The sequence below is a fragment of the Phyllobates terribilis genome, unplaced genomic scaffold (genome assembly GCF_046119375.1).
Source record: "Phyllobates terribilis strain yellow unplaced genomic scaffold, ASM4611937v1 Scaffold_1__5_contigs__length_1240528914, whole genome shotgun sequence".
Lineage (NCBI taxonomy): Eukaryota > Metazoa > Chordata > Amphibia > Anura > Dendrobatidae > Phyllobates > Phyllobates terribilis.
In genome coordinates, this window is record NW_027362761.1 from 318,788,805 (window position 1) to 318,816,326 (window position 27,522).

Consider the following 27,522-nt stretch of genomic DNA (forward strand, 5'->3'; position numbering starts at 1 on the left):
CTTCCATCTTACTGATTCTTTCCTTAAGGCACGTCTCTGCCCTCTTGAGATTATCATAGAACATATGCAGCTCCTTCACCTGAGCTTCCAGACCTAGGGTCTTTCTGCGGAGATCACCATTTTCATCACGGGTGTCCTGCAGAGTGGTCTCAACCACTTGGCGCATGTGCTCTGCATCTGCCTTATCTTCCTCTAGTTTTTATTGAACCCTGAGGAGATCCTCATAGTCTCCCTTAATGTGTTGCAGTTCCCCACTGCGTTCACCATATTCTTTCTTGGATTCACACAGCTCCCGGTTGAACTGTTTGCGCCTTTCGTTCTAGGTTTTGTTCACGCCCAGAAACTTCATCCTGCAGCGCCTCCTTCTCAAGCTTCAACTGCAAATCCTCCTCCTTGGTTTTGCGGCGGTCCTCCTTAATTTCCTGCAACATTTCCTTCCATTGGTTAATTTCCTCGTTGCTTCCCTCCAGGTCTCGCTGTAAGTTCCTCACAACCTGGTATATTTTCTGCCGTTCAGACTCCAGGCTCCGCTGGTCTGAGGACACGTTCTCCAGGTTTTCCCATAGTTGCTGCACGTCACTCTGACACTGCTGCCTGATAGGCTCCAGCTCTTGGTCATGACTGGCCACCTCCTCTTTCAGGGCTGTCAGATCCTGATCCTTCTGTCTCAGTACTGTACCGGAGGTTGCTACTGGCAACGTCACCTCCTCTTCTGCCTCTAAAGGAGGATCCACACTTGAAACAAAGGCACACAGTGCTACATTTTCTTTATTTTCACTTGCAGCCAAGACTACAGGAGCAACCTTTTTGTGGCCCTTGCACCGTCGACGACGAGAGGGGGACTCTCTCCCCTCGTCTAGCCCCTCCTGACTGAACTCTCTTTCTACTTTCATAGTGTCACCGTCAGTTGTGGGGTCTGTGTCACTCCCCATGGTGTCGTGGACCAATAAGTCACCTCCCACCTTGACGTCAACCCCTTCTACTGGAGCTACCCCGTTATCAACGGTCAAATTGTCATTTTTAGGCGGTACCAACCCACAACCAGTAACAAATTTTGGTTTTCTATACTCCACGCTCTTGTGAAAATCCGCCCCTTTTTTAGACTCTGCCCCCTTTTGAATAACCACACCGGTAGGGGAATTTTTACAAAAAAAATCAGCAATAGTCTTAGGACTCAGTGCACAACATCTCTTACCACCTCCTCGAGCTCTCTGGGACAATACTGGCGCCACCGGAGAGTTCACAGAATGGTTCACTGCTGCCATTCTATACGGTGCCCACAGCTCCTGCCGTTCCTGCACCATGTCCTGTAGACGTTTCTCAAATACCTGCTGCGGTTTTAACCAGCACTTTAATCGCTCAATAGCTTCATTTTATTTTGCTGCTCCGTTCACAGCCATCGCGGTACACTATTCACACACACCGCTCTCCCCCGGAAAAAACAGGTTTGAGTGCGAGGACAATTTTCGTAACCCCGCCGAGTTACAGCTAGATGCTTTAATTTTCGTGACCCCGCCGAGCCACAGCAAACCAGGTTTGAGTGTGAGGACAATTTTCTAAACCCCGCCGAGTTACAGCAAGATGCTTTAATCTTCGTGACCCCGCCGAGCCATAGCAAGATGCTTGTATCCACACTCGTCGTCCTGTGCCATTACCTCTAGCAACCAGGCTGCAGTTGCCCCTAGCAACCAGGCTGTAGTTGCCCCTAGCAACCGGGCTGCAGTTGCCCACATTCTCCAACCACATGTAAGGCAGCGCTAGTCATCATGCTGGGGGACACTCGCTGTACCGAGTCAGTTAAAGAACACCAGCCACGTTTTCCAGTATTTCACAATCCAGCAGTTTATTACACTTCACTACTGCTTATCACCGAGTCCAACTCAGTGGCTCGCCGACATACACATATAATGTCCAGGAGCCTTTGAAGTGGCAGACAGGCCCACCCTGGACCATTACAGTAATGCCGCAAGCCTCTGCATTACAATTTATACATGTAAATGAGATCACTTCATTTTTCTGAGCTGAACAAGCCTGAAGTATTTGCCATTCTCTTTTTAGAAGAGAAACCTCCCAATCCCATTTCATAATCTATTTGAGGGCCTTTGAACACTCTTTATTAATTTGAAGCCAAAAACAAAATCCCAAAATTCAATATGTGGTCTTACAAAGGATTTATACAAGGGGAATTTTACATATTACTCTTTTCATACACTTTAAAAATGTATTTGCTTCTGCAGCTACTGTTTGACATTGAGCACCGCAGCTTATCTTACTTTTAATCAGAATATCCTAGCCCTTCCTTTGTTCTGTTATCAACTATTTTATTCCATTGAGAACCTGTCATCAAATTCATGCTGTTTGAACCATGGGTTGTATGAATCAAACATTGACTGTGCAATTGCAGCCAAATATGTTTTACTCTTAAGCGCTGCGGCATTTCAGTGTAAACATATTTTGAAAAGTCGACTGGGGACTACACATTATGCACAATTATTAGACAAGTGAGTATCATCATTTTTAGTCATATTTTCCAATGCCAAGCTGTATATATAAACTTGAACACTTATTGGATGAAGAAGATCAGGTGATGTGTATTTGTGTAATGAGGAAGGATGTGGCCTAAGGATATTAACAGTCTTTATCAAGGGGTGCAGAATTATTAGGCTGCTTTTTTTCTCAGACAAAATGGGTCAAAAAAGAGATTTAACTGACTCTGAAAAGGGAAAAATGGTTAAAAATTTTACAAAAGGATGCAGCACTCTTGAAATTGGTAAGATATTGGGGCATAATCACAGATTCATCAAGAGCTTTGTTGCAAACAGTCAACAGGGTTGCAAACAAATGCGTTGAGAAAAAAGACGCATATTAACTGCTAAAGATTTGACAAGAATCAAATGTGAAGCGACCAGGAACCCATTATTCTGCAATGCCGTCATATTCCAGAGCTGCAATACGCTGAAAAAAGAGAATGGACATCACCACCAAAAACATACACTGATCTAATGCCTCTCAGCAAAAATATATAAAACTGAGGTTCTTCGTGTAACATACTGATCAGACTGTATAAACCCCACAGCCATGTCATGGCAAACCTCTTAGTGGGTCCCTAATGTTTTTTGCCTTAAAGGAGCGCCGTCGTGCGCCAACCATATTCACAGCCACAATGCACCAGCAGGACGGGCGGCCTGGTGCCTCACAGCACCCATGCTACAAGACAGAGTCCCCATGACTTCAGACCGTGCCGCCCCACAAGCACAAAACCACAGCAACTATGGCCAACACACTGCACCAACACCACATAAAAGGAGCATTGTAACTCACCTTAATCAAGCTCTCAAGTAAGAGCAAAAATAGGCTAGACCCTCTTTTCAGTCTCCTGCTAATTAAAATCACCTGTGTCAAATGGGAGGAGTGCACATCCGAAAAAAAGGACAGATCATGCAATATGCTGAAAAAAAGAGATAATATTCCAAAACTGCAACCTCCCTGGAGAGCCAAGAAGTACAAGGTGTTCAGTGCTCAGAGACTCGTCCAAGCTAAGGAGGGCTGGAACCTGACCACCACTGAACAAGACACAGAAGTTGAAATGTCAAGACTGGGCCAAGAAACACCTGAAGACAGATTATTCAAAGGTTTATGGACTGATGAGATGAGTGACTCTTGATGGGCCAGATGAATGAGCTTGTGGCTGGATCATTAACAGCACATACCTCAACCTCACACACCAGCAAGGTAGAGATTGGGTAATGTTATGGGCTGGTATTATTAAAGATGAGCTAGTTGGACCTTTTCGGGTTCAAGATGAAATCAAAATCAACTCCAAAACCTACTGCCAGTTGTTAGAAGACCCTTTATTCAAGCAGAAGTACCATGATTTTTATGTAAGACCTATTCAATCACATACATTGAAGTCCTCTACTGCTTTGCTAGCCTGTAAAGGCCTAAGGGTACATGCCCAACGATCAGGCTATAGTAGCACTTTGGACGCAGCGTATTTTCGCTGCGTCCAAAGCGCTGCATCTGATCACGCAGGTAAATCCGCTTGTGTTCAGTGAACACATGCGGAGTTACTGCACCCTATACATCCTACTGGGGAAATTTGATATGCTGCGGCTCGTAAAGCCGCGCCACCGGTGAGTTTACACGGCGTCAAATAGAAGCACAGTGGGCAGGTAAGCTGCATCCAAAACGCTGCCAATACTGATAGTGGACACACACCCTTAAAGATGAAAGAATAATGACATGGTTCCCTTCCGCACCTTACCCAAACCCAAGATACATAATTCATGGGTGACTTTTCAAAGTATATGTGCTCTGAAACACCGCAGCTTTTCAGAGTAAAACATTCCTGGCTGCAGTTGCATAGCCTATGTCTATATGAATCTGTTGACCAGTTCCCTGTATAAATAATATTATTATTACTTTACATTTATGAACATAAAAATTCTGTATGTTTTTACCCATTCTGCCAGCTCATCTTGACATTTCTGTAATGTTTTATAATCAGAGTTTTAGATATACAGTTTAGGTATGAAGTTAGGTACAAAGGTTTTTTTATCATAACAAAAACCACCACTTTACTTTCAATCCCAAATACGTACTAATAAAGAGATAGCTCAAAGGGATTGTTGCCTTAGGACACGTTCAGTATTTTACATCAGTATTTGTAAGCCGAAACCAGAAGTGAGTGATAAATACAGAAGTGGTGACGTGTTTCTATTATACTTCTCCTCTGATTGTTCAACTCCTGATTTTGGCTTACAAATACTGATGTAAAATACTGATCACATATTGAACGTGTGAACGTGGCCTTAGGCTACAAGTCTGCAGTTATTCCATGTAACTGCAGACTTGTGAATCCTTGCTGTGAAGATTCCTCGGTGCCGGGAGCGGGCACTCATATGACCACAAGTATGCGATTTGCGTACTTCCGGCCACATTCCAACTAGACTGTGTCTGGCCTTGCTCAGTACATTAGCATTGAGCAAGGCTGCACCCTTATGGTTCGCACGAGACCTCATGTATGCAAATGACGTACTTGAGGATATGTGCCCGCTGTTTCTAGCATCTGAGAATCCTCACAGTGCGCAGTGCACACGATGTGAAGGGTCACAAGTTTGCAGTCAAATAAAGTGACCGCAGACTTGTAGCCTAAGGCTGGACAACCCCATTAAGGCTTTGTTCACCCATCAGTATTTTTGGTCACAATTTGTCAGTCAAAGCCAGAAATGACTCAGAAACACAGAACAGTTGTGAATCTTTTCAGCTATAGTTTTTATCTCTATAGTTTCCACTCCTGGTTCGGCTTACAAATACTGATGTTAAATATTGACATGTGAACGCTTTCACACTGCGCTTTCACACTGCGCTTTCTCCTAGCTTTGGTGGCCCCGTCAGGGCTTATGTCCAACCCCCCCGCAAACAGAGATTCGGGCGTATACACTGATGGGGCCATTGCCTATAATGGTACAGATGTGGTCACTGTGTACTCTGTCGTGCATCACTCTCGGGAGTATATGCCTACTGGAGGCAGACACGCAGACATAGTAGTCATTTAACCCCTTACCGACATATGACGTACTACTACGTCATATAATGGCTCCCTTTCATTTTTATGTGGGCTTGCAGGCGGAGCCCGCATCTTTCCCTGCATATGACGGCTGATTTAATCAGGCATCATTTGCCTCTAACTGCTCTGCTCATGGCTGTTAACCTGTTAAATTCCGCTGTCAATCTATGACAGTGGCATTTAACACGCCAGCAGGAGGGCATGTCATTCCACCCGCTCATTTAGCACACAAGCGATAAGACAGCTTCAGGTTCCTAAGGGAACTATTAAATACAGTAAAAAGTTTTTAAAAAAATAGATAAAAAAAATAAGAAAACACAAGTTCAAATCACCCCCCTTTTGTCACATTAAAAAACAAGCACACATATATTTGGTATCACTGCATTCTTAAAAGTCTGATCTATCAAAATATAAAATAAATTAATCCGATAAATCCAGTAAATGACATAATGAGAAGAAAAAATTGAAACGCTAGAATTACTTTTTTAATAAGAGGCGATCACAACATATCAGTAAAATGTCTGCTCAGGGCTCAAAAAAAAAAAAAGCCCTCACACAGCCCCATATCCTGAAAATTGAAAATTTGTTTTTTTTTTTACAATTTTCCGGATTTTTTTCACCACTTAAATTAAAAACTATGCACGTGTGGTATCTGCGTACTCATACTGACCTGGATAATCTTATTGCCAGGTCAGGTTTACTGTATATTGGACATGGTAAATAAAAAAACAATTGTGATATCACACTTTTTTAGCAATTTCAACGCACTTGGAATTTCTTCCCCACTTTCCAGTGCATCACATAATAAAATGAATGGTGCACAACTCTTCTTGCAAAAAACAAGCCCTCATATGGCTATGTGCACCGAAAAATAAAAAAATAATGTCTCTTGGAGGAAGGTGAGGAAAAAAAAACAACTTCTAACTCTAGATCAGTGTTTCCCAAACTGCAGTCCTCATGGCCCCCCACACATCATGTTTTCAGGGCTTCCATTGTGTTGCACAAATGAGAGAATTCCTAATGCCTTGATAATACTTCCATCACCTGTGCAATACTAAGTAAATCCTGAGAACAGGACATGTTGGAGGCCGTGAGGATTGGAGTTTGGGAAACACTACTCTAGAACAATATTGCGAATTGCATAGAAAAGATTTAATGACAAATAAAGAAAGGCGCATAAAGTTGTGATGAATTTGATGGGCGTATTGTGTGGAATAGCAGACCATCCAATAATGTGAAGTAAAAAGCATTTGATTCCAAATACTCCCAAAACCATCATTAAAAAAAAACATTTTTAACATTACATTTCAATGGCACATTGATCACACCCTGGGTTTCGCTGCCACTAGTTTCTTCCAGGGCATGAATGGTGACAGTGAAAGGAGCTGGTGACAGAAAGCCTAGGGTTGAGCTATATGATCAGCCTTCCTCTGAATTCTAATATTAAAAACTCTTTTTTTCTTTATGGCTTTTGGATATTGGGAATGAAATGCACAGGTACAGGCAGTGGCTGCATAAGCCTGTAGTACACACTGCTGCTGGGAGGAATAGAGTTGAAGATGAACACCAGCAATTTCCTGTGAAATCTTTCCCCTATATAGTAGAGGTAGTGAGTGTTACATGAACATATGAGGATTATCTGGGATATACACCATTTGTTGCAGTTGTACGGGTGAAAACTGACCACTACGCCATCAACATGTTGTATTAATGCCAAACTAAGGACTGTATGCATTATGCATCTGTAGGCACTTACTAGTTTACAGTGGACTGAAAAATGTATTTTTAAAACTGGAAATATATAATATCCAAGAACACTATCATAAAAATAATTACTGTTATATAGTGCCAATACTCACAAGACCATGTCTTATCATATACACGTGGTCAAAATTGTTGGTACCCCTCGTTTAATGAAAGAAAAACCCACAATGGTCACAGAAATAACTTGAATCTGACAAAAGTAATAATAAATTAAAAATCTATGAAAATGAACAAATGAAAATCAGACATTGCCTTTCAACCCTGCTTCCACAGAATTTAAAAAAAAATTAAACTCATTAAATAGGCCTGGACATAAATGATTGTACCCCTGAAAATAATGTGACAAAAGGAACATGTTAAATCAAGTTGTGTCCACTAATTAGCATCACAGGTTTCTACAATATTGTAATCAGTCAGTTGACCTGTATATAGGGCTACAGATACTCACTGTGCTGTTTGGTGACATGGTGTGTACCACACTCAGCATGGACCAGAGGAAGCAAAGGAAAGAGTTGTCTCAGGAGATTAGAAAGAAAATTATAGACAAGCATGTTAAAGGTAAAGGTTATAAGACCATCTCCAAGCAGCTTGATGTTCCTGTGACTACAGTTGCACATATTATTCAGAAATTTAAGATCCATGGGACTGTAGCCAACCTCCCTGGACGTGGCCGCAGGAGGAAAATTGATGACAAATCAAAGAGACGGATAATACGAATGGTAACAAAAGAGCCCAGGATAGTTTCTAAAGAGATTGTTATGATCTGCAACATGTACTAAGGAAAGATAGGGGAAAGCTGTCCCTACAGTAAGACTAAGCTGAATCCCTACGATGTAGCGGGCTGCCTGTTCCTAGTGAACAGACCCGCCTTAGTCCTCAGCTAGTCTGAACGAAGACCTATAGAATTAAGGGAGGGGTCCCTAAAAGAACTAGGGACTGGGACAAAAATGGGACACCTCCTAAACAGAGAAGTTGTTGCAGAACACAAAAAGACAAACTGACAAAAATGTACTAGAGGTCCCAGAGGACCAAGCGAACTTGACAGCGAAAGGCACCGAAGCACCAGACTAGAGAAACAGTCAAACACTGAAGTCCAGCACAGCCAGAAGGGCGGAGCTGGAATATAAAGGCAGATGGTCACGTGACCGCAAAACACAAGATGGAAAAAACAAACAGGAGGGTTCTAACAGTACCCCCTCTTTTATGAGGACCCTCCGGATCCTCCAGGCCCAGGCCTATCCGGAAACCTCCTGTGGAAAGCTTTAACAAGCCTAGGAGCAGAGACATCATCCGTCCTTACCCAGGAGTTGTCTTCGGGACCGAAACCCTTCCAGGAGACAAGATACTGTAATCTCCCTCTATGCCATCTAGAATTCAAGATACAAGAAATTTCATATTCGCTGTCTTCCACAACAGGAGGAACTGAGACAGAGGCGTCCCTATCAGATACATCAGCCTTTTTCAACAAGGAAACATGAAACACAGGATTAATCTTCCAGGAAGTAGGGACATCCAACCTAACAGCAGACGGGTTAACAACCTGAAGCACTTTAAATGGACCCACAAACTTAGGACCCAGTTTTTTAGAGGGAATCCTCAACCGCAGGTTCTTCGATGACAACCAAACCATGTCACCCACAGTAAACAAAACCTCCTTACGTTTCCTGTCAAAATACTTCTTGGACTTCTTGTTAGCCTCTTGAAGGTTGCAATGTACATTAGTCCAAACTCTCTCCAAATCACCGGATAAATTCTCCTCCTCTGGCACCGCCGACCCTAATTTGGAGAACGAACAAAAAGACGGATGTATCCCAGTACAACAAAAAAAAGGAGAACACCCAGCAGAGGAGGATGTATGATTGTTAAGCGCAAATTCTGTGAGAGGCAGAAACTCAGACCACACCTCTTGATTGTCCACCACAAAACAACGCAAAAACTGTTCAACATCCTGGTTCTTTCTTTCAGTCTGTCCATTAGACTCAGGATGATAACCAGACGAAAATGACAAATGGACTCCCAACCTGTCACAAAAAGCACGCCTAAAGTGAGCCACAAACTGAGGTCCTCTATCAGAAACAATATCCGTGGGAATGCCATGGAGCTTAACAATCTCCTTAACAAACGCCTTAGCGAGTGTCTTGGCGCAGGGCAACTTAATGAATGGAACCAAATGACTTACTAAAACGGTCCACGACCACCCAGATGACCGTAAAACCCTCGGACACAGGAAAATCAGTAATAAAATCCATTGTGAGATGCGTCCAAGGTGCACTAGGAACCTCCAGAGGGCAGAGCAACCCCGCAGCAGGAGTATGTGAAGCCTTTTACCTAGCACACACAGTACACTGACGCACCCACTTGATGACTTCCTTCTGCCATCCAGGCCACCAAAAACTGCGACTGATAAGTCTGTTAGTCTCCGAAATTCCTGGATGACCTGCCAACCGAGACTCATGACACTCCACAAACAAATCTCTCCTGAAGGCTCTAGGCACGAACAACCTCCCATGGGGAGTGTTAGATGGAGCATCATCTTGAGCTTTCAAAATCCCATTCTCCAAAACGGAGTCCAATGCCGCTGTGGGGGTCGTGATGACATTCCACTCGTCCTCCAGTCACTCCAAATTAAGGCTATGAGCATGGGTCAACCATTCAAAGAATGAGTCAGACAACAAGCTGGTTCAAACTCAGAGCATGCTCAAAAGACTACTACAGACAACGTTCTCAGCAATGTTCTGTGTTTATTTTTTACATGCACAAACCTAAATACACTACATAATGGGAGGGGAAAGGGGTTGTCCGGGGCGGGGTAAGCCATGAAAGTCCAGTGTCTGACCACTCCTGATTGGTCCACATCTCCTTATCTCAGTCTCTGGGCAGATATTGCAGCCGTCAGCTTATAATCTTGTTTCGTTTCTCTGAAATAAGTCTTGGCAACACTGGAACTGTCTTAGTTTAAGTTTTGATTTGAGTAATATGTAGCAAGGAAAGCTTATTGTTATAAGACACAAAATGGTGGTTAGTACATAAGCAAAGCGTATAAAAGTAGAGAAAATATATATACATTCTTTTTTACCCTGACATTCCCCCCTAAACACTAAGCTTTCCCTTGCTTCGGGGCCTTTGAGACTGTCCATGTGTGGGGAGAGGGGAGGTGGATTTCTTCACCCAATCATTTTAGAAGCCAATTGAGCCCTACCCTAAATGACACATGGAGTTCTCCCAACTGATCCTAAACTAAATCTTTCAGTTGGACTCTGTCATGGGGGGTCTGGTCAGGCTTGTTCAAAGGAGTGTATTTCTTCATATCTTCCTTACTGGTATCATCATGTAACAGAGATGTGGTTTCTTGATTCAGAAAGGTCCCGGAGGTTGGGACAACATTGGTTATAGCTTTCCTGTATAAGGGGACTATGCAGCATAGGACCACCAGGCCCAATACTAGTAGACCTCCCATTACTAGACAAACTTGTTGGAGGAATCCCTTGAGCCCTCCCAACCAACCTGAGAAGAAGGAGGTATCTACCCCTGTGTGGTAGCTGTCCACCCTGGGACAGACAGTAAGCATATGGAAAGGATATAGAAGAAGGTAGTCATCTTTTATAGACTCGTTCTGTCTCTCTTGCAGTGGGAGGCGTGAATCCAGGTGCTCTTGCCTTCAAGCTTCAGAGCCGTCGGGGTGGTGAGAAGCACAGTGTACGGTCCCTCGAACTGCGGCTGGAGGCAGTCTTTCCGGACAAACTTCTTCACATACACTAGATCGCCTGGGATGAAATCATGTACTGCATCACCTGTAGATTCTGGGAGAGAAGCAGATACTGGAGAGCGGGTGTTAGTCAATTCTCTAGACAAGGCAATCACAAATTTTACCACTCTATCATGTGTTTCAGACAACTCTTGGGGCCTAATCTCTCCTATCTTGGGTGGGGTCCCAAACAAAATTTTATAGGGAGTCAGCCCATGTTTGGCCTGAGGAGTGTGTGTGATATGATACAATACTATGGGGAGTAGGTCGGGCCAGGGGAGGGGATGATCTTAGGTCATTTTCAAGAGCTGGGTCTTGAGTGTGGAATTCATTCTCTCCACTTTGCCTGAACTGGCAGGATGGTATGGAGTGTGGAGGCCCAAATCTGTTCCCAACATATTCCAGAGTTCTTCGTAGATATTTGCTGTGAAAGCTGGTCCTTGATCCGATTCTATGACTTGGGGAACTCCAAATCTGCAGGCAATTTCGGTGATCAGTTTCTTGGCTATGACTTTAGCAGTCATGTTGACAACCGGGTAGGCCTCGGGCCAGGCTGAGAACATATCCACAGCTACCAAAACGTACTCCTATTTTCCTGCTTTAGGCATTTGGATATGGTCGACTTGTATTCTCTGCCAAGGGTAGTCTGGTTTAGCCAGGTGTTGAAGAGGGACCCGTGCCGTACACGTTGGGTTGCAGGTAGCGCAGACAGAGCAGGATTTTGAGTACGCAGTCACAGTGGAAGAGATTCCGGGTGCAAAGTACAGTTTCTTGATACATGCCAAGGCTTGATTCTTTCCTCTGTGTGTAGGCCCGTGAGCCCATGCTGCCACAGCTGAGTACATGCGTCTAGGCAAGCAAGGCTTCCCATCCACTTGGTAAAGAGTCGAGTTGACCTTTGAATCTTTGCGACCTGCCAGCACGGCTCCTGCCGCTTTCCATTGCTTGACTTCTTCAGTGGGGGTCTTCCTTTGTTCCTCACACAATTTTTCTTCAGGCATCCTGACCCCCCTGAATTCCACTCGTGTCTCCGCTGGACTTGTATGGTCTTCCGCCGGCTGTTCTTTGGCTCTTGCTCTAGTGAGCGCCACAGCTACGGTTTGCAGGGTCTCCCCCATCTCTTCTTCCTTTTCCTGCCACTTTGATGACACATTCTCCACTGCTGCAGTCTTGGCTGCTTGGTCAGCTAGGTGGTTGCCCCTGGCTTCTCTGGATTCTAGTCTTCCATGAGCCTTGACCTTGATAACAGCAACCTGAATGGGTAGTTCCAGGGCCTTCATTAGGGCCTTAATCCATGAGACATGTTTCACTGGTGTACCTGCAGCTGTGATGAATCCTCTAGACTTCCACAAGAGTCCAGAATCATTGCAAATTCCATGTCCATACCTGGAATCGGTATATATATATTCGCCGTTGTTCCTGCTGCCAGGTGGCAGGCCTCTGTGAGAGCCACAAGTTCAGCTTCTTGTGCAGACATGTATGGTGGTAGAGCTTCAGCCTTGAGGACTGTTAGGTCTGTTGTGACAGCATATCCCGTGTGGAACTTCCCTTGAGGGTCTGTGAAACGGGATCCATCAGTCCATAGGTGCAAGGCAGGGTCTGCGAGCGGATGTGCCACCATATTCTCTGGAGCAGAAGTCTCTTCCTGCAAAATTTTTATACAATCATGAGGTTCCACCAATGGACCTTCACCCTCTTCACCTTCCCCCCCTAGAAGGTGGAAGCAAAGTGGCAGGGTTGATAGTCAGACATCTGGTAAATGTTATATTGGAGGGCAACAATAGGGAACACTGCAGCCGCAGGTGTCTTTGGTTGGTTAGATGTTTCGGAGATGTTTGTTGCAGAACAGCTGAGAGATCATGGCCGGCCTGTATAACTAGATCATGTCCAAGGATGATATCAGCTGACTTGTCAAGGAGGATGTGAGCAGCATGGACCGCCTTAAGGCACGTGGGGGCAGTTCGGGCGACAGGGTCCAGGCGGGCTGAGTAGTAGCCCAAAGGCCGATACTTAAGATCATAGCGTTGTGCTAGAACTCCAGAGGCATGACCTTCCGATTCCGAGACAAAAAGGTGAAATGGCTGAGTATAGTCTGGTAAGCCCAAGGCCGGGGCAGAGACAACAGCCTGTTTAAGGCGGTCAAAACATAGTCTGTGTTGATGAGAAACACGTGGATCTTCGGCATGAAGCCAAACTGAGCCTTCATTCTTGAGACAGTCGTACAGAGGTTGCATGAGCTTTGAGGCATCAGGGATCCATTGCCTGCAGTAAGTGATGAGGCCAAGGAAAGTCTGCATAGCGGAATAGGTGGTTGGGAAAGTGATATCCATGATGGCTTGCTTTCTTTCTTCAGTCAGATGTCTAGCACCTTGTGAAATACAATGTCCGAGGAAAATGACCTTGGGCAGACACCATTGGACTTTGCCTTTCGAGACTTTACAGTTAGCTGAGTGAAGAAACCAGAGAAGGGATGCTGACATCTCTGGCAAATTTTCTTCAGTGCCACAGAGTAAAAGATCATCCACATACTGTAGAAGGGTGACCTGAGGGTTCTCTTGAACCCATGGCTCCAGAATAGACTTCATAGAATGAGTGAATTGGTTAGGAGAGTTCTGGGCTCTTTGCGGAGTCCTGGTCCATGTAAGCTGTGCTCCTTGAAAGGTGAAGGCAGAAAGAAACCACGAATCTTCATGTAAGGGTATACTGAAGAAGGCGTTGGCCAGATCTAACACCGTAAACAAGGTGGCCGTTGGAGGCACCTGAGACAAGAGGGTGTTTGGGTTGGGTACCACTGGAGTTTCTAAAATGGCAGCTGCATTGACGGCTCTGAGATCCTGAACCAACCGGTATCTTGGAGGCTCTCCCGGAGCGGTTTTCTTTTTTTACAGGAAAGAGGGGTGTATTGCATGGAGATACACATCTGACAAGGACTCCTGATTCCAGGAGGGAAGTGATTTGGGTACCCAAGCTTTGTTCTTGAGGGGGTATTGTGGCAACCGTGGGTACCTGTGTCCAGGCTTGAGGTGTACTCGGACCGGGGGAACCTGCAGGAGGCCGACGTCCTCTGGCCCACTGGACCACAGAGAGTGAGGGAACTGTGAGGTATCAAGAAGAGTGTGAGGTTGTATGGTCATCATCATGAGAGGGAAGGCTTTAAGAACACAGCGGTCTTCAGTCCCTTGTTCGGAATGAGGGTCCCGCAAAAGAAGCTCCATACCATGGTTTCCGAAGGTAATTGTTGCCTTCATCCGCTCTAAGAGATCGGCTCCCAACAGATTGACAGAGCAAGTTTCAGAGACCAAGAATCTTGTGAGTACTCCGGTGAACGGTCCTGCAGACACAGGGACTGTGAGTGGAGAGGAAATATGTTGGGCTTCCACCCCAACACAGGTGAGGGTATCCGGTGATAGGGATACAGAAGGAGGGAGCTGTGCAGAGGAAATGACAGATGTGGCCGCCCCAGTGTCCACCAGGAACTCCAGTGGTTGATGGTCCACCTGTAAAGTGACAGTCCCACAGGCGGCCATGAGATGCGTAGCCGGGAAAGTGGACACTGGTTGACCGAGCCGTCATTGGCGTGGATGAGATGGTTCACGGGAAGGTCCATGGTTGTGTGGACCGTCACGGAACGACCGGTCATGGTACTGTCTGCGGGTTGGACAGTCTCTGAGGATGTGGTCAAGGCTACCACACTCCCAACACAACATTCGTCCTCCAGAATCACGAGATTGTCTTCTGTTTCTAGATGGTCCCTTGTCATCTCTTCTGTCTTGTTTTCTATATGTGGGAGGAGTATCATCACTTGTGCCTTTAACCATTACCCACTTGATTCCATGTTGGTTGCCAGGGGGTGGGTAGCTTTCTTGAGCTTGATATACCATGGCAGGAGCGGTTTTCTTCTTTGGCTTAGTATCCTTTTCCATTTTTAGCATTGATTTTTGGAAAGCTTTAACGATGTCCACCGCGTCGTTGAAAGAAGAAGAACGAATCTCGGGCCGTACTCTCAGGACTTCATCTCTGAGAGCGTCTTGTAGGCCATCTACTAGGGCCTGAACCAACAGGGCGGCCTGCGTCTTGACGTGAGGACTGTATCCGAGATCCTCAAAATGCATGCTGAGTCTTGCAGCATATCTTTCCACAGATTCATCAGGGTCTTGTTGAACATCTTGTACAGACCCAGCTTGATCTGACAAGCGATCCTGAGCCCAGGCCTTTAACTGTTTCATTTATTCTAGGCCGGATTCATATGTACTAAGAGATCCTGCTTTTGTGGAATCCATGGCCTTTTCGATAGTAGGCAAGAAATATTCCTTGGCCTTCACAGATGTGATACCTGCCAAATAAGCCCAGGTTGCACCATAAATGGCTCTGGTTGTGTCCAAGCGTCTAGCATACTGCATGGGAGATTTATCGGGATCAGGAAGCTTTGAGACCAGAGTGTCTACTTGTACTGGGGTAAAGGGTTGATATTTGATCATCCCTAAAGGTCCAGGAACTTGTTGAGAACCGGGCAGCGTCGCTTGTTCCTTGGTGGTGTTTGGGGTGGCCGCTAGGGAGGATTCTTCAGGCAACAGAGCCGCATTGGGAATCGGTGTCGGGGAGGAGGTTGCCACTAGTAGCTCAAGGGCCAAAGGCATAGCAACATGAACTGCTGGACTACGGACACAGACAATGCGTATCGAGTCCAATCCATGAGGGAGGGTCTCTATGCCTTCCTTGAGGGCCAGTACGTGTTCCTCCATGCACGGCCCGAGTGGGTAGCCGAAAATTCCAGAAGATATGAGTGGTATCGCTAAAGTGCGTCTGGGCATATCCTGATGACTCAATTTTCCTGCATGAAGGAGTACTGAACGGATGGTAGATGCGAGAGTGGAACGTGACTCTTCAGGGTTCCGGGAGTCATAAATAGGACCCACTGCATGTATGATGACATCAGCGGGCAGTTTACCCGCACGGGTGACTAAGGTCTGGCCTTGTGAAAGCTCTCCGTTTTCGGCTAAGTGAGCCTGGCATTCTGCAGCCAGAGTAGAACCAGCAGCAAGGGAAATTTTGCGAGCCAATCCTCCAACATGGCTCATACAGGTGTTTGCAGGGTTGACTATGGCCCCCACCCGATGTGTAAGGATGTCACCATAGCCTATTGACAGAGTGACAGGGCGTCCTGATGGGTCTACTAGATTACGGGAGCGGCAGGGGTCCCAAACTTCTGAGAGGCTGGGGGGTGGTGTTCTTTCAGCAGTTGCTTGGAGCAAGGGCCGGAGTACGGGTAATGGATGTGGGGTGGAGGATGCCATAGGAGACGTATGGGGTAAAGGAGGGGGGGCTGGAGTATCTTGAGCCCATCCCTCCTCTGGCTCCGTATCGTCTTGAGTAACAGTATGTTGGCGGAGGGAGAGCAGTCTGGCCTGAAATTCTGGGGAGTTGAGGAGGATATCCCCAGGGTTGTGGGTGACTCCCATGGGGAACAGAGGGAGCGCCTCAGCATCGTGGACTGGAGCAGAGGGTGTCACATTAGTTTCAGATGGGTGCTCTGGGACTGCGGGCTTTTCCACCTGTGCTGGTGGCTGGTAATATGCACCGGACGGATCTAGTAGTGGATATAGGCCGGATTGGGGCTTTCCGGGCCTCCCACAACAAGTAAGAGGTGTAGCAAGATGGCCGTTGGAGGGAGGAGTTAGAGTGGAATTGTTCTTGGAGGCAGGAAAAGGTGTAGTAAGATGGCCGTTGGAGGGAGGAGGTGGAGTGGGATTGTTCTTGGGGGCAGGCTGGGCATCGTGCCATGGGCGGTCCCCCCCCCCCACAGACACAGCAGAACTTCGCCCAGGGCGGGTTCTGCTGTCAGCACATACGACACGTCCATCCTTCCGATGATTTAGCGTCGGCGCCATTATAGGGTGGTGGCTGAGGGCTCGGTGTAGTGACAGGCATCAACGGGGTTACGGCCAATTTAGGGTCTCATAACAAATCACATTCTGCAGCTTTCATGTATCCGAACAAAGGCTCGGCATTCTCTGTTCCCCCCTGCACCATCTACTCTAAGATGTGTCTGAGCCTGGTGCAGGAGTCCTCACCTAGCTTTCCCAATTTCTGTGTAACACATTCTTTCTACACTGAAAACTAAAGACTGCCTGTACTGGATAAGCTTATCATGTTATACAAATTCTTAACATTCTTCTTGCCTTCCCGTAACTCCACTAATTGGCTTAACTCCCACAGCAGCATTCCGCAACTTACGAGATCTTTCAAATTTGAATATACGCAACATTTTCTTATAGAATGCAATGATCTGTCGCGACTCAGATCACTGGTGCAGCCGACAGGTCGCCACCCGTCAGTGTAGAGTACTCCTCAATACACTGATAAGATAGAGAGTACACCTCAATCTATCCCTTCCCTAACCTTGAATGGCGACTTTACAGTACGACTCACCACGGCACCCTGACTGACAGCAGAACCCCTCCTTATGAGGTTTCTCTGTATAAGACGAAGAGTACACCTCAATTCGTCACAAATCCTGACAGCAGAACCCCTCCTTATGAGGTTTCTCTGCATAAGACGAAGAGTACACCTCAATTCGTCACAAATTCTGACAGCAGAACCCCTCCTTATGAGGTTTCTCTGTATAAGACGAAGAGTACACCTCAATTCGTCACAAATTCTGACAGCAGAACCCCTCCTTATGAGGTTTCTCTGTATAAGACGAAGAGTACACCTCAATTCATCACAGATCCTTTCTCCCTTACACTACAATTCAGGAATGCTTTGAAACCTCGACTATCAGTTACGGGAGGCAGCTATCTAAAGAGAGTTCAGTGACCGGAGGAGGAGGAGATGGTGTTCACACGAGCACGCGCAGGCATGCGACGTCACTCGTTTTAACACTTGCTGGTTCAGGACGTGGTGCGGGACGCCTGAGGTCTCACCACTCGACCGGTCACCCACCCAGATCCAACCTGACATCCCCACAGAAACCGCTGCGGCTGACACACAGGCAAGTGAGACATATAAAATACATCTCAACTTACCGTGTTCGATGGAGGTTGATCAGGCCTCAAATTCAGCCACCGCGGTCACCACCAGGGAAGTCGGCAATATGGGTCCGGGAGGGCGGCGTACCGCTAGCCACGCCGCACGTTGAGCGCCATTTGTGGGGGTCGTGATGACATTCCACTCGTCCTCCAGTCACTCCAAATTAAGGCTATGAGCATGGGTCAACCATTCAAAGAATGAGTCAGACAACAAGCTGGTTCAAACTCAGAGCATGCTCAAAAGACTACTACAGACAACGTTCTCAGCAATGTTCTGTGTTTATTTTTTACATGCACAAACCTAAATACACTACATAATGGGAGGGGAAAGGGGTTGTCCGGGGCGGGGTAAGCCATGAAAGTCCAGTGTCTGACCACTCCTGATTGGTCCACATCTCCTTATCTCAGTCTCTGGGCAGATATTGCAGCCGTCAGCTTATAATCTTGTTTCGTTTCTCTGAAATAAGTCTTGGCAACACTGGAACTGTCTTAGTTTAAGTTTCGATTTGAGTAATATGTAGCAAGGAAAGCTTATTGTTATAAGACACAAAATGGTGGTTAGTACATAAGCAAAGCGTATAAAAGTATAAAAGTAGAGAAAATATATATACATTCTTTTTTACCCTGACACCGCCACCACAACTCCTTTCTGTAAAATGCTCTCCTCCTCCTCGGCACCGACCGTAGGAGAGAAGCTGCGAGATAAAGCATCGGCTTTAACATTCTTAGTACCAGGGATATAGGTAACAGAAAAATGAAACCGAGAAAAAAAAGTGCCCACCTAGCTTGATGGGCATTCAAGCGCTTGGCAGCATCCAGATAGATCAAATTCTTATGATCTGTGAAAATCTGAATAGGAAATCTAGCGCCTTCCAAAAAATGACGCCAATGTTCAAACGCAAGTTTAATAGCCAGCAACTCCCGATTTCCAACATCATAATTCAGTTTGGTTTCCGAAAATTTTTTCGAAAAGATGGCACAAGGATGTACTCCACCCTTCTTCTCCTGAGACAAAACTGCTCTGACCCCCACCGATGAAGCATCGACCTCGACCAAAAAAGGCTTGGTCTCATCAGGCTGCATAAGGATAGGGGCAGAACTGAACCTCTTTTTGAGATACTCAAACGCTTCAATGGCCTCAGTAGTCCAATTGGCCGTATTCGCACCTTTCCTGGTGAGATCGGTTAGAGGTTTAACAATTACAGAAAAATTCTTAATGAATTTCCTGTAATAATTGGCAAAACCCAAAAATCTCTGTATAGATTTCAAACCAATAGGCCTAGGCCATTCCTGCACAGCCTGAACCTTCACAGGGTCCATCTCAAAGCCCTCGCTGGAGACAATGTAGCCCAAAAAACTAATCTTCTGCACAGCGAACTCACATTTCTTCAGCTTAGCAAAGAGTGAATTATCAATAACTGCAAAACTTCACGTACACTCTGCCAATGGGACTCTAGATCTGGTGAGTAAATCAAAATGTCATCCAAATACACAACCACATTCTTTCCAATCAAAGGTCTCAGGATGTCATTAATAAGGTTCTGAAAAAATGCAGGTGCATTGGTAAGACCAAAAGGCATCACCAGATTCTCAAAATGACCTACCGGAGTGTTAAAAGCAGTTTTCCATTCATCACCCTCCTTCACTCGTAACAAATTGTATGCCCCCCGGAGATCAATTTTGGCGAACCACTTGGGCCCCACTAACTGGTTAAACAAGTCAGGAATTAACGGCAATGGGTAGGAATTGCGTAAGGTAATCTTATTAATTTCACGAAAATCCAGACATGGCCGTAAACCGCCGTCCTTTTTTTTAACAAAGAAAAATCCAACTGCCACAGGCGACTTAGAACGTCTAATGTGACCAGCAGCCAGGCTAGTCTGTATGTACTCCTCCAAGGCCTTTCTTTCAGGGACAGTCATATTAAACAAGCGACTCTTGGGAAGAGTAGCTCCCGGAACAAACTCAATGGCGCAATCATAATCCCTATGAGGAGGCAAAACTTGCAACTCCTCCTCCGAAAAACCCTCCAAAATCTTGAATAGGTACCGGTAATTCCCCTTTTTCCACAGCCGCAATGCGACCATTACAACATTTATCATAGCACTTCGGACTCCAAGACTTAATCACATTAGTAGACCAGTCCAATAAAGGATTGTGCAGTTTTAACCAAGGCAATCCTAGAACAACTGGAGAGGGTAAATTATCTAAAACAACCAAGTCCAAAATTTCTTGGTGAACTCCATTGATAGTGAGGGGAAATGCAGCAGTCTTATGAGTAATGCATTTCAAAGGAGTGTTATCAATTGCAATCACAGAAATAGGTGATGACAAAGGTTTGGATTTAAATTTAAGGTTTTCCAAAAACCCTTTATCAATCACATTAAGTGTTGAACCACAATCCACAAATACCTGAAATTCAATCAAATCTCCCTGCAGAGTAGTACTCCCAGAAAGAAATACTCCTGCAGAGCGTAAACAAGCTATACGGGCGTAACTGACCTTTTTTTTTTCTTTACTTAAACGACGCTCACAAAACTTAATCAAATGGTCAGCTTTACCACAATAAAGACACAATCCCTCGGTAAATCTCCAGTCTCTTTCCTGAGAGCGGAGTGACATTGCCCCAACCTCCATCGGTTCTCCGCCGTCAGAGCAGATTTTCTGGGGACTAGGACCTGGCATTACAGGAGTCTTTACCTCATTGGGCCTGTACCTCAGTCTCCTGTCTATACGAACAGCTAGGAAAAGGAAACCAGCTTCCAAAAATAGCTAAATTTATTGAAAAAAATCCACGTAGTTTAAAATTTCCATATCATATTGGGGAATCTCACATAGGGAAAACGCAACGCGTTTCAAACACATCTGTGTTCTTTGTCAAAGCTTTGACAAAGAACACAGATCTGTGTTCGAAACGCGTTGCGTTTTCCCTATGTGAGATTCCCCAATATGATATGGAAATTTTAAACTACGTGGATTTTTTTCAATAAATTTTGCTATTTTTGGAAGCTGGTTTCCTTTTCCTTTCTATTCATCATGTGAGGCCACACGTATCCATGCTTCCCTGTTCCTAAAAGCCTACAGCAATCAGGTGAGCTGATTATTTTTCCTTTTTTCTTTTTTTCTATACGAACAGCTAACTGCATAGCATCCTGCAGAGTCTCAGGTGCAGGGAATGCAATTAGCAAATCCTTAACCCTTTCACTCAGACCAGCAAGAAATAAACATCTCAGCGCAGGATCATTCCACTTAACTTCTGAAGCCCATCTCCTGAAGTGTGTGCAATAATTTTCAACATCATCTGACCCCTGATTCAAACGCCTGAGTTCTGATTCAGCAGATGAGATTCGATCAGGATCGTCATATAATAGCCCCATAGCAGAAAAAAATTCTTCAACAGGCCTTAAACACGGATCATTAGGCTGGAGAGAAAAGGCCCACCCCTGTGGTTCATTGCGCAAAAGTGACATAATAAAACCAATGCGCTGTGATTCATTCCCAGAGGACTTTGGTCTCAAACAAAAATATAACAAACAAGCATTTTTAAAGGAAAAAAAATCTTGCTGTTTACCATAAAAAACATCAGGCAGTCCTACCTTGGGTTCGACAAAATGCGCTCCAGAACAGCTACTCACGTGTTGCTGAAGCTCGGCCACCTCCAGATACAATCCCTGCAGGCGTTGAGCCAAATCCTGGATGGAAACCATACTGATCCTCGAATTTCTTTCCTTTTAGTTTTTTGGGCTGGACTTACTGTTATGATCTGCAACATGTGCTAAGGAGAGATAGAGGAAAGCTGTCCCTACAGTAAGATTAAGCTGAATCCCTACGATGTAGCGGGCTGCCTGTTCCTAGTGAACAGACCCGCCTTAGTCCTCGGCTAGTCTGAACGAAGACCTATAGAATTAAGGGAGGGGTCCCTAAAAGAACTAAGGACTGGGACAAAAATGGGACACCTCCTAAACAGAGAAGTTGTTGCAGAACACAAAAAGACAAACTGACAAAAATGTACTAGAGGTCCCAGAGGACCAAGCGAACTTGACAGCGAAAGGCACCGAAGCACCAGGCTAGAGAAACAGTCAAACACTGAAGTCCAGCACAGCCAGAATGGCGGAGTTGTAATATAAAGGCAGATGGTCACGTGACCGCAAAACACAAGATGGAAAAAACAAACAGGAGGGTTCTAACAGAGATTAAAGGTGAACTTCAAGCTCAGGGAATATCAGTGTCAGATCGCACCATCTGTCGTTGTTTGATCCAAAGTGGACTTCATAGGAGACGACCAAGGAGAACACCTTGGAGAAAAAAAAAAATCATAAAAAAGCCAGACTGGAATTTGCCAAACTACATGTTGACAAGCCACAAAGCTTCTGGGAGAATGCCCAATGGACAGATGAGACAAAAATAGAAGTTTTTGGCAAGGCACATCAGCTCTATGTTCATAGTTGGAAAAATGAAACATATCAAGAAAAGAACACTCTCCCTACTGTGAAACATGGAGGAGGCTCTGTTATGTTCTGGGGCTGCTTTGCTGCTTCTGGCACAGTGTGTCTTGACTCTGTGTAGGGTACAATGAAATCTCAAGACTATCAAGGGATTCTAGAGAGAAATGTGCTGCCCAGTGTCAGAATGCTTGGTCTTAGTCGCAGGTCATGGGTCTTGCAACAGGATAATGACCCAAAACACACAGCTAAAAACACCCAAGAATGGCTAAGAGGAAAACATTGGACTATTCGGAAGTGGCCTTCTATGAGCCCTGACCTAAATCCTATTGAGCATCTTTGGAAAGAGCTGAAACATGCCGTCTGGAAAAGGCAACCTTCACACACGAAACAATTGGAGCAGTTTGCTCATGAGGAGTGGGCCAAAATACCTGTCGAGAGGTGCAGAAGTCTCATTGACAGTTACAGGAATCATTTGATTGCAGTGATTGCCTCAAAAGGTTGTTCAACAAAATATTAAGTTATGGGTACCATCATTTCTGTCCAGGCCTATTTCATGAGTTTAATTTTTTTTACAATTCTGTGGAAGCAGGGTTGAAAAGCAATGTCTGACTTTCATTTGTTCATTTATATAGATTTTTAATTTATTATTACTTTTGTCAGATTCAAGTAATTTCTGTGACCATTGTGGGTTTTTCTTTCATTAAACGAGGGGTACCAACAATTTTGACTACGTGTGTAGATTTGTATTCATTGAAGTTACAATTTTGCCACTAACGTCTCACTCTTGTTTCTTTTTTTATGAAAGATTGAGACTGTCATTATGTCTTATTTCTGTATAATGGCATATTGTCCCTTAGTAGAGTCAAAAAATATATCAGCTACTGTATAGTGACCCATTGCACTAAAGTCCGATGGGCCCCGGTGCAAAATTTGGACCTGTGCTCCGACCTGCATTTTGTTCAGATGCATGAGCCCTTATAGCGTTCTAAATCCTATAAAAATACTTGTGTTGCTCTCCCCATAATGTAATAATGACCAACATTCTGTACTAATGTCTACCATCCTGGGCCCTTTCCAGGTATAATATCCTCCATCTGGGGCCCCTTCTGGTAATAATGTGCCCCCATCCTGGACCCCTTGCAGTAATAATGTCCAACATCCTGAGCCCGTTCCTGGTATAATGTCTTTTATCCTTGGTCCCTTCCAGTAATATACAGGTGCATCTCACTAAATTAGAATATCATCAAAAAGTTAATTTATTTCAGTTCTTCAATACAAAAAGTGAAACTCATATATTATATAGAGTCATTACAAACAGAGTGATCTATTTCAAGTGCTTATTTCTGTTAATGTTGATGATTATGGCTTACAGCCAATGAAAACACAAAAGTCATCATCTCAGTAAATTAATATAATTAACAAAAAACACCTGCAAAGGCTTCCTAAGCGTTTAAAAAGGTCCGTTAGTCTGTTTCAGTAGGCTCCACAATCATGGGTAAGACTGCTGACTTGACAGATGTCCAGAAGGCAGTCATTGTCACACTCCAGAAGGTCCCAGTGTTCCAATTTTCACTTGGAAATCAAGGTCCCAGAGTCTGGAGGAAGAGTGGAGAGGCACACAATCCAAGCTGCTTGAGGTCTAGTGTGAAGTTTCCACAATCAGTGATGCTTTGGGGAGCCATGTCATCTGCTGGTGTAGGTCCACTGTGTTTTATCAAGACCAAAGTCTGCGCAGCCGTCTATCAGGAAATTTTAGAGCACTTCATGCTTTCCTCTGCCGACAAGCTTTTTGGAGATGGAAATTTCATTCTCCAGCAGGACTTGGCACCTGTCCACACTGCCAAAAGTACCAATACCTGGTTTAAAAACAACAGTATCACTGTGCTTGATTGGCCAGCAAACTCGCCTGACCTTAACCCCATAGAGAATCTATGGGGTATTGTCAAAAGGAAGATGAGAGACACCAGACCCAACAATGCATACGAGCTGAAGGCTGCTTTCCAAGCAACCTGGGCTTCCATAACACCTCAGCAGTGCCACAGACTGATCGCCTCCATGCCACTCCTCATTGATGCAGTAATTGATGCAAAAGGAGCCCCGACCAAGTATTGAGTACATTTACTGAACATACATTTAAGTAGGCCAACATTTCGGATTTTAAAAACATTTTTCAAGCTGTTGTTATAAAGTATTCTAATTTACTGAGATAATGACTTTTTGTTTTCATTGGCTATAAGCCATAATCACCAACATTAACAGAAATAAACACTTGAAATAGATCACTCTGTAATGACTCTATATAATATAAGAGTTTCACTTTTTGTATTGAAGGACTGAAATAAATAAACTTTTTGATGATATTCTGATTTAGTGAGATGCACCTGTATGTCCTCCATCCTGGTGTAATGTCCCCATTCTGGCCCCTTTCAGTAATATATGTCCCCATCATGTGCCTCTTCCAGTAATAATGCGGATTTTTACATGCGTTTTTCCTGCCAGGGACAAGCGGAAGTGAAGCGTTCTTCACATGCATTTCCGCATGCGGGTTGTCAAGCGCTTTCCAAGCGATTTTAGCATCACTTGGAAAGTGCTTGACAACTTGGTCACGCTATATAAATCCATGCAACCGGCATGGATTTATATAGTGTGACCGTAAAAGAATGGTAAAAAATAAATATTATACTTACCTTCTGATGGCCCCCGGTGTCCTTATCCGATGCGCCCGATCTCCCCGGTGTCTCGCGGTGGTCTAAAAGGACCTTCCACGACGTCATTTAGTCATGTGACGGGTCACGCGACCGCTGACGTCATCGGTCGCGTGACCCGTCTCATGACTAAATGACGTCATGGAAGGTCCTTTTAGACCATCGGGAGCTGCCGGGGACACCGGACGGATCACTATGAAGACCGCGGGCCATCAGAAGGTAAGTATAATGTATATTTTTTATTTTATTCTTTTTTTTTTTTGCAGGTACTATGGTACCTGGGTCTGGAGGAGAGTCTCCTCTTCTCCAAACCCGGGTACCATCCGCACATTGAACCGCATGATATCCGCATGTGCACATATAGTGATGCGGATATCATGCGATTCAATGCAAGTCACTGGCGGCAAAAACGCCGCAATTCCGCAAAAGTAATTGCTAGTGCTGCAGATTTTTCCGCAATGATAATTCGCAGCGGAAATGTCCGCAGCATGTGCACAGCACATGCGGATTATCATTGGGGAACATGGCAGGCCTTCTACCAAGCGTTTTTTAAGCGTTTCCACTGCTGAATTGCCGCTGCGGAAACGCTTAAACGCATAGTGGGCACACAGCCTTAAGCTGCTGGTGTTTTTTTTTTTTTTTCAGACAACAGAAGCTTTAACGTTGCAGGTTCGCTCACGCCAAGTGTTTTCTTTTCTTTCTGCAGAAGTGCAACCTGCTACAAAAGGGCACAGTTGTTCTCGCAGACAATGTCATCGTTCCAGGTGCCCCAGATTTCCTGGAATATGTCCGTACCTGTGGACGATATGACTGCACAAACTATCCTTCCCTTCTGGAGTACATGAATGAGAAAGATGCACTGGAAAAGGCAGTATTCAGAGGGTAGATGCTATGGTCCTTTTGCAGGGCTTGTTCCAGCTCTGACTACAGAGACGTTACAAAGTACCTTCAAACAGGGCAGTGCTGAGGTAACAGGGTACTAAGTCACACAAATACAAACTAATCTTCACAATAGTGACTAACTTGGATGCAATGCCACACATATATAAAAATCCATAGAAAAGTTTTAACTACATTTACTTATATTACTTAGATTGCATTAATCCTGAGATGCAGTCTGTAGTATAACCCAGATCTGCATCCATAATTCTGCAACCTTCAGAGATGAAATCTCCCACTAGCTCTTGACATTTCAATGTCTACAACAGGCTAAAGTATTTATAAAATATAAAGGTAAAGAAACATTATCTCTGACCTTGACTTTTGCCAGTTGTGGGAATGCGCGAGGGTTAAATATGGGTTTTCCGCTTTCTTCTAAATATCACAGACTGTTGCTATCTGAACACCCATTGCTACTTGTTAAATTGTTTAGGACTGTGCTAATGCCATGTTGATGTTAGAATATGTTGTTATATGTAATGCAGTGTTTTGTACTATACCATGTGTTTATATGTATGCTGCGACCATTAAGTGACAGATTAAGTGAAGAGTTGCATGTGTGATGCGAGGGAATGATGTTGTGCACATCAATACATTTTGTAGAAAAAATGTTGTGGGTCTAATATGAATTGACAGTGGACCATTAAATAACAGGAGCCATGAATCCACAGCATAAATAGTTAATACACTGAGCTACTACATGAAGGGCTGAGTCATTGGGAATGTGACATGACATGTCTGCCCACACCTCTTTGAACAGTTTATTGTGTTTTTTGAACTCAGAAGCAAAATGTCTGCTAAATAGGTTGCCAGCAAGTAGAGGATAAGTAACACTTGCCAAATGGTGTGCACGCCAAGGAACTAGTTAGGGCTACAGAAGAACATGTACGACGTTCCATTGTGCACTTCAGTTGTTGCAGTCATCACCAGGAGGAAGAAATAAACCATCCTGGATAAGAGAGTCACTATTACTGATATATGGTGAGGACTGCCACCACAGAAGGGAGGAAAGATGCTTATTCCTATGAATGAAGAGTGAATCCATTGACACGGCGAAGATAGTGGCCATTATAGAAGGAAGATTAGATACATGGAGGCTTATTCCTGACTGAGGTTGGCCGTATAAGTAGTGTCTTGCGCCTGAGTGTGAAGAGAATTACTACATCAGAAACAGACAGATACAAGTGCCTGTCTGTGTGAGGAATTGTGATGTGAAAACTGAGTGACTAGTGTACATGTTGCCCGAAAAGAGCTTCAACAATGTACCACTGCGAAGAGAGTTGACCATTAAAGGGGCTGGGACAAAAAGATTGTGTCTGTGTGAAGT

At 44.7% G+C, this 27,522-nt stretch overlaps 1 protein-coding gene across 3 annotated transcripts in view; it reads left to right on the top strand.

Annotated features, from left to right (window-relative positions):
* The window catches only part of LOC141259451 (catechol O-methyltransferase-like), a 164,432-nt gene extending 137,607 nt beyond the window's left edge, over positions 1 to 26,825 (top strand). For all 3 annotated transcript variants that reach the window (XM_073675453.1, XM_073675463.1, XM_073675442.1), the window contains one exon: positions 25,963 to 26,825. In XM_073675453.1, coding sequence (XP_073531554.1) covers positions 25,963 to 26,142 — 180 coding nt within the window. In that variant the 3' untranslated portion in view covers positions 26,143 to 26,825. The remainder of the gene's footprint in view (positions 1 to 25,962) is intronic.
* The last annotated feature ends 697 nt before the right edge of the window (positions 26,826 to 27,522 follow it).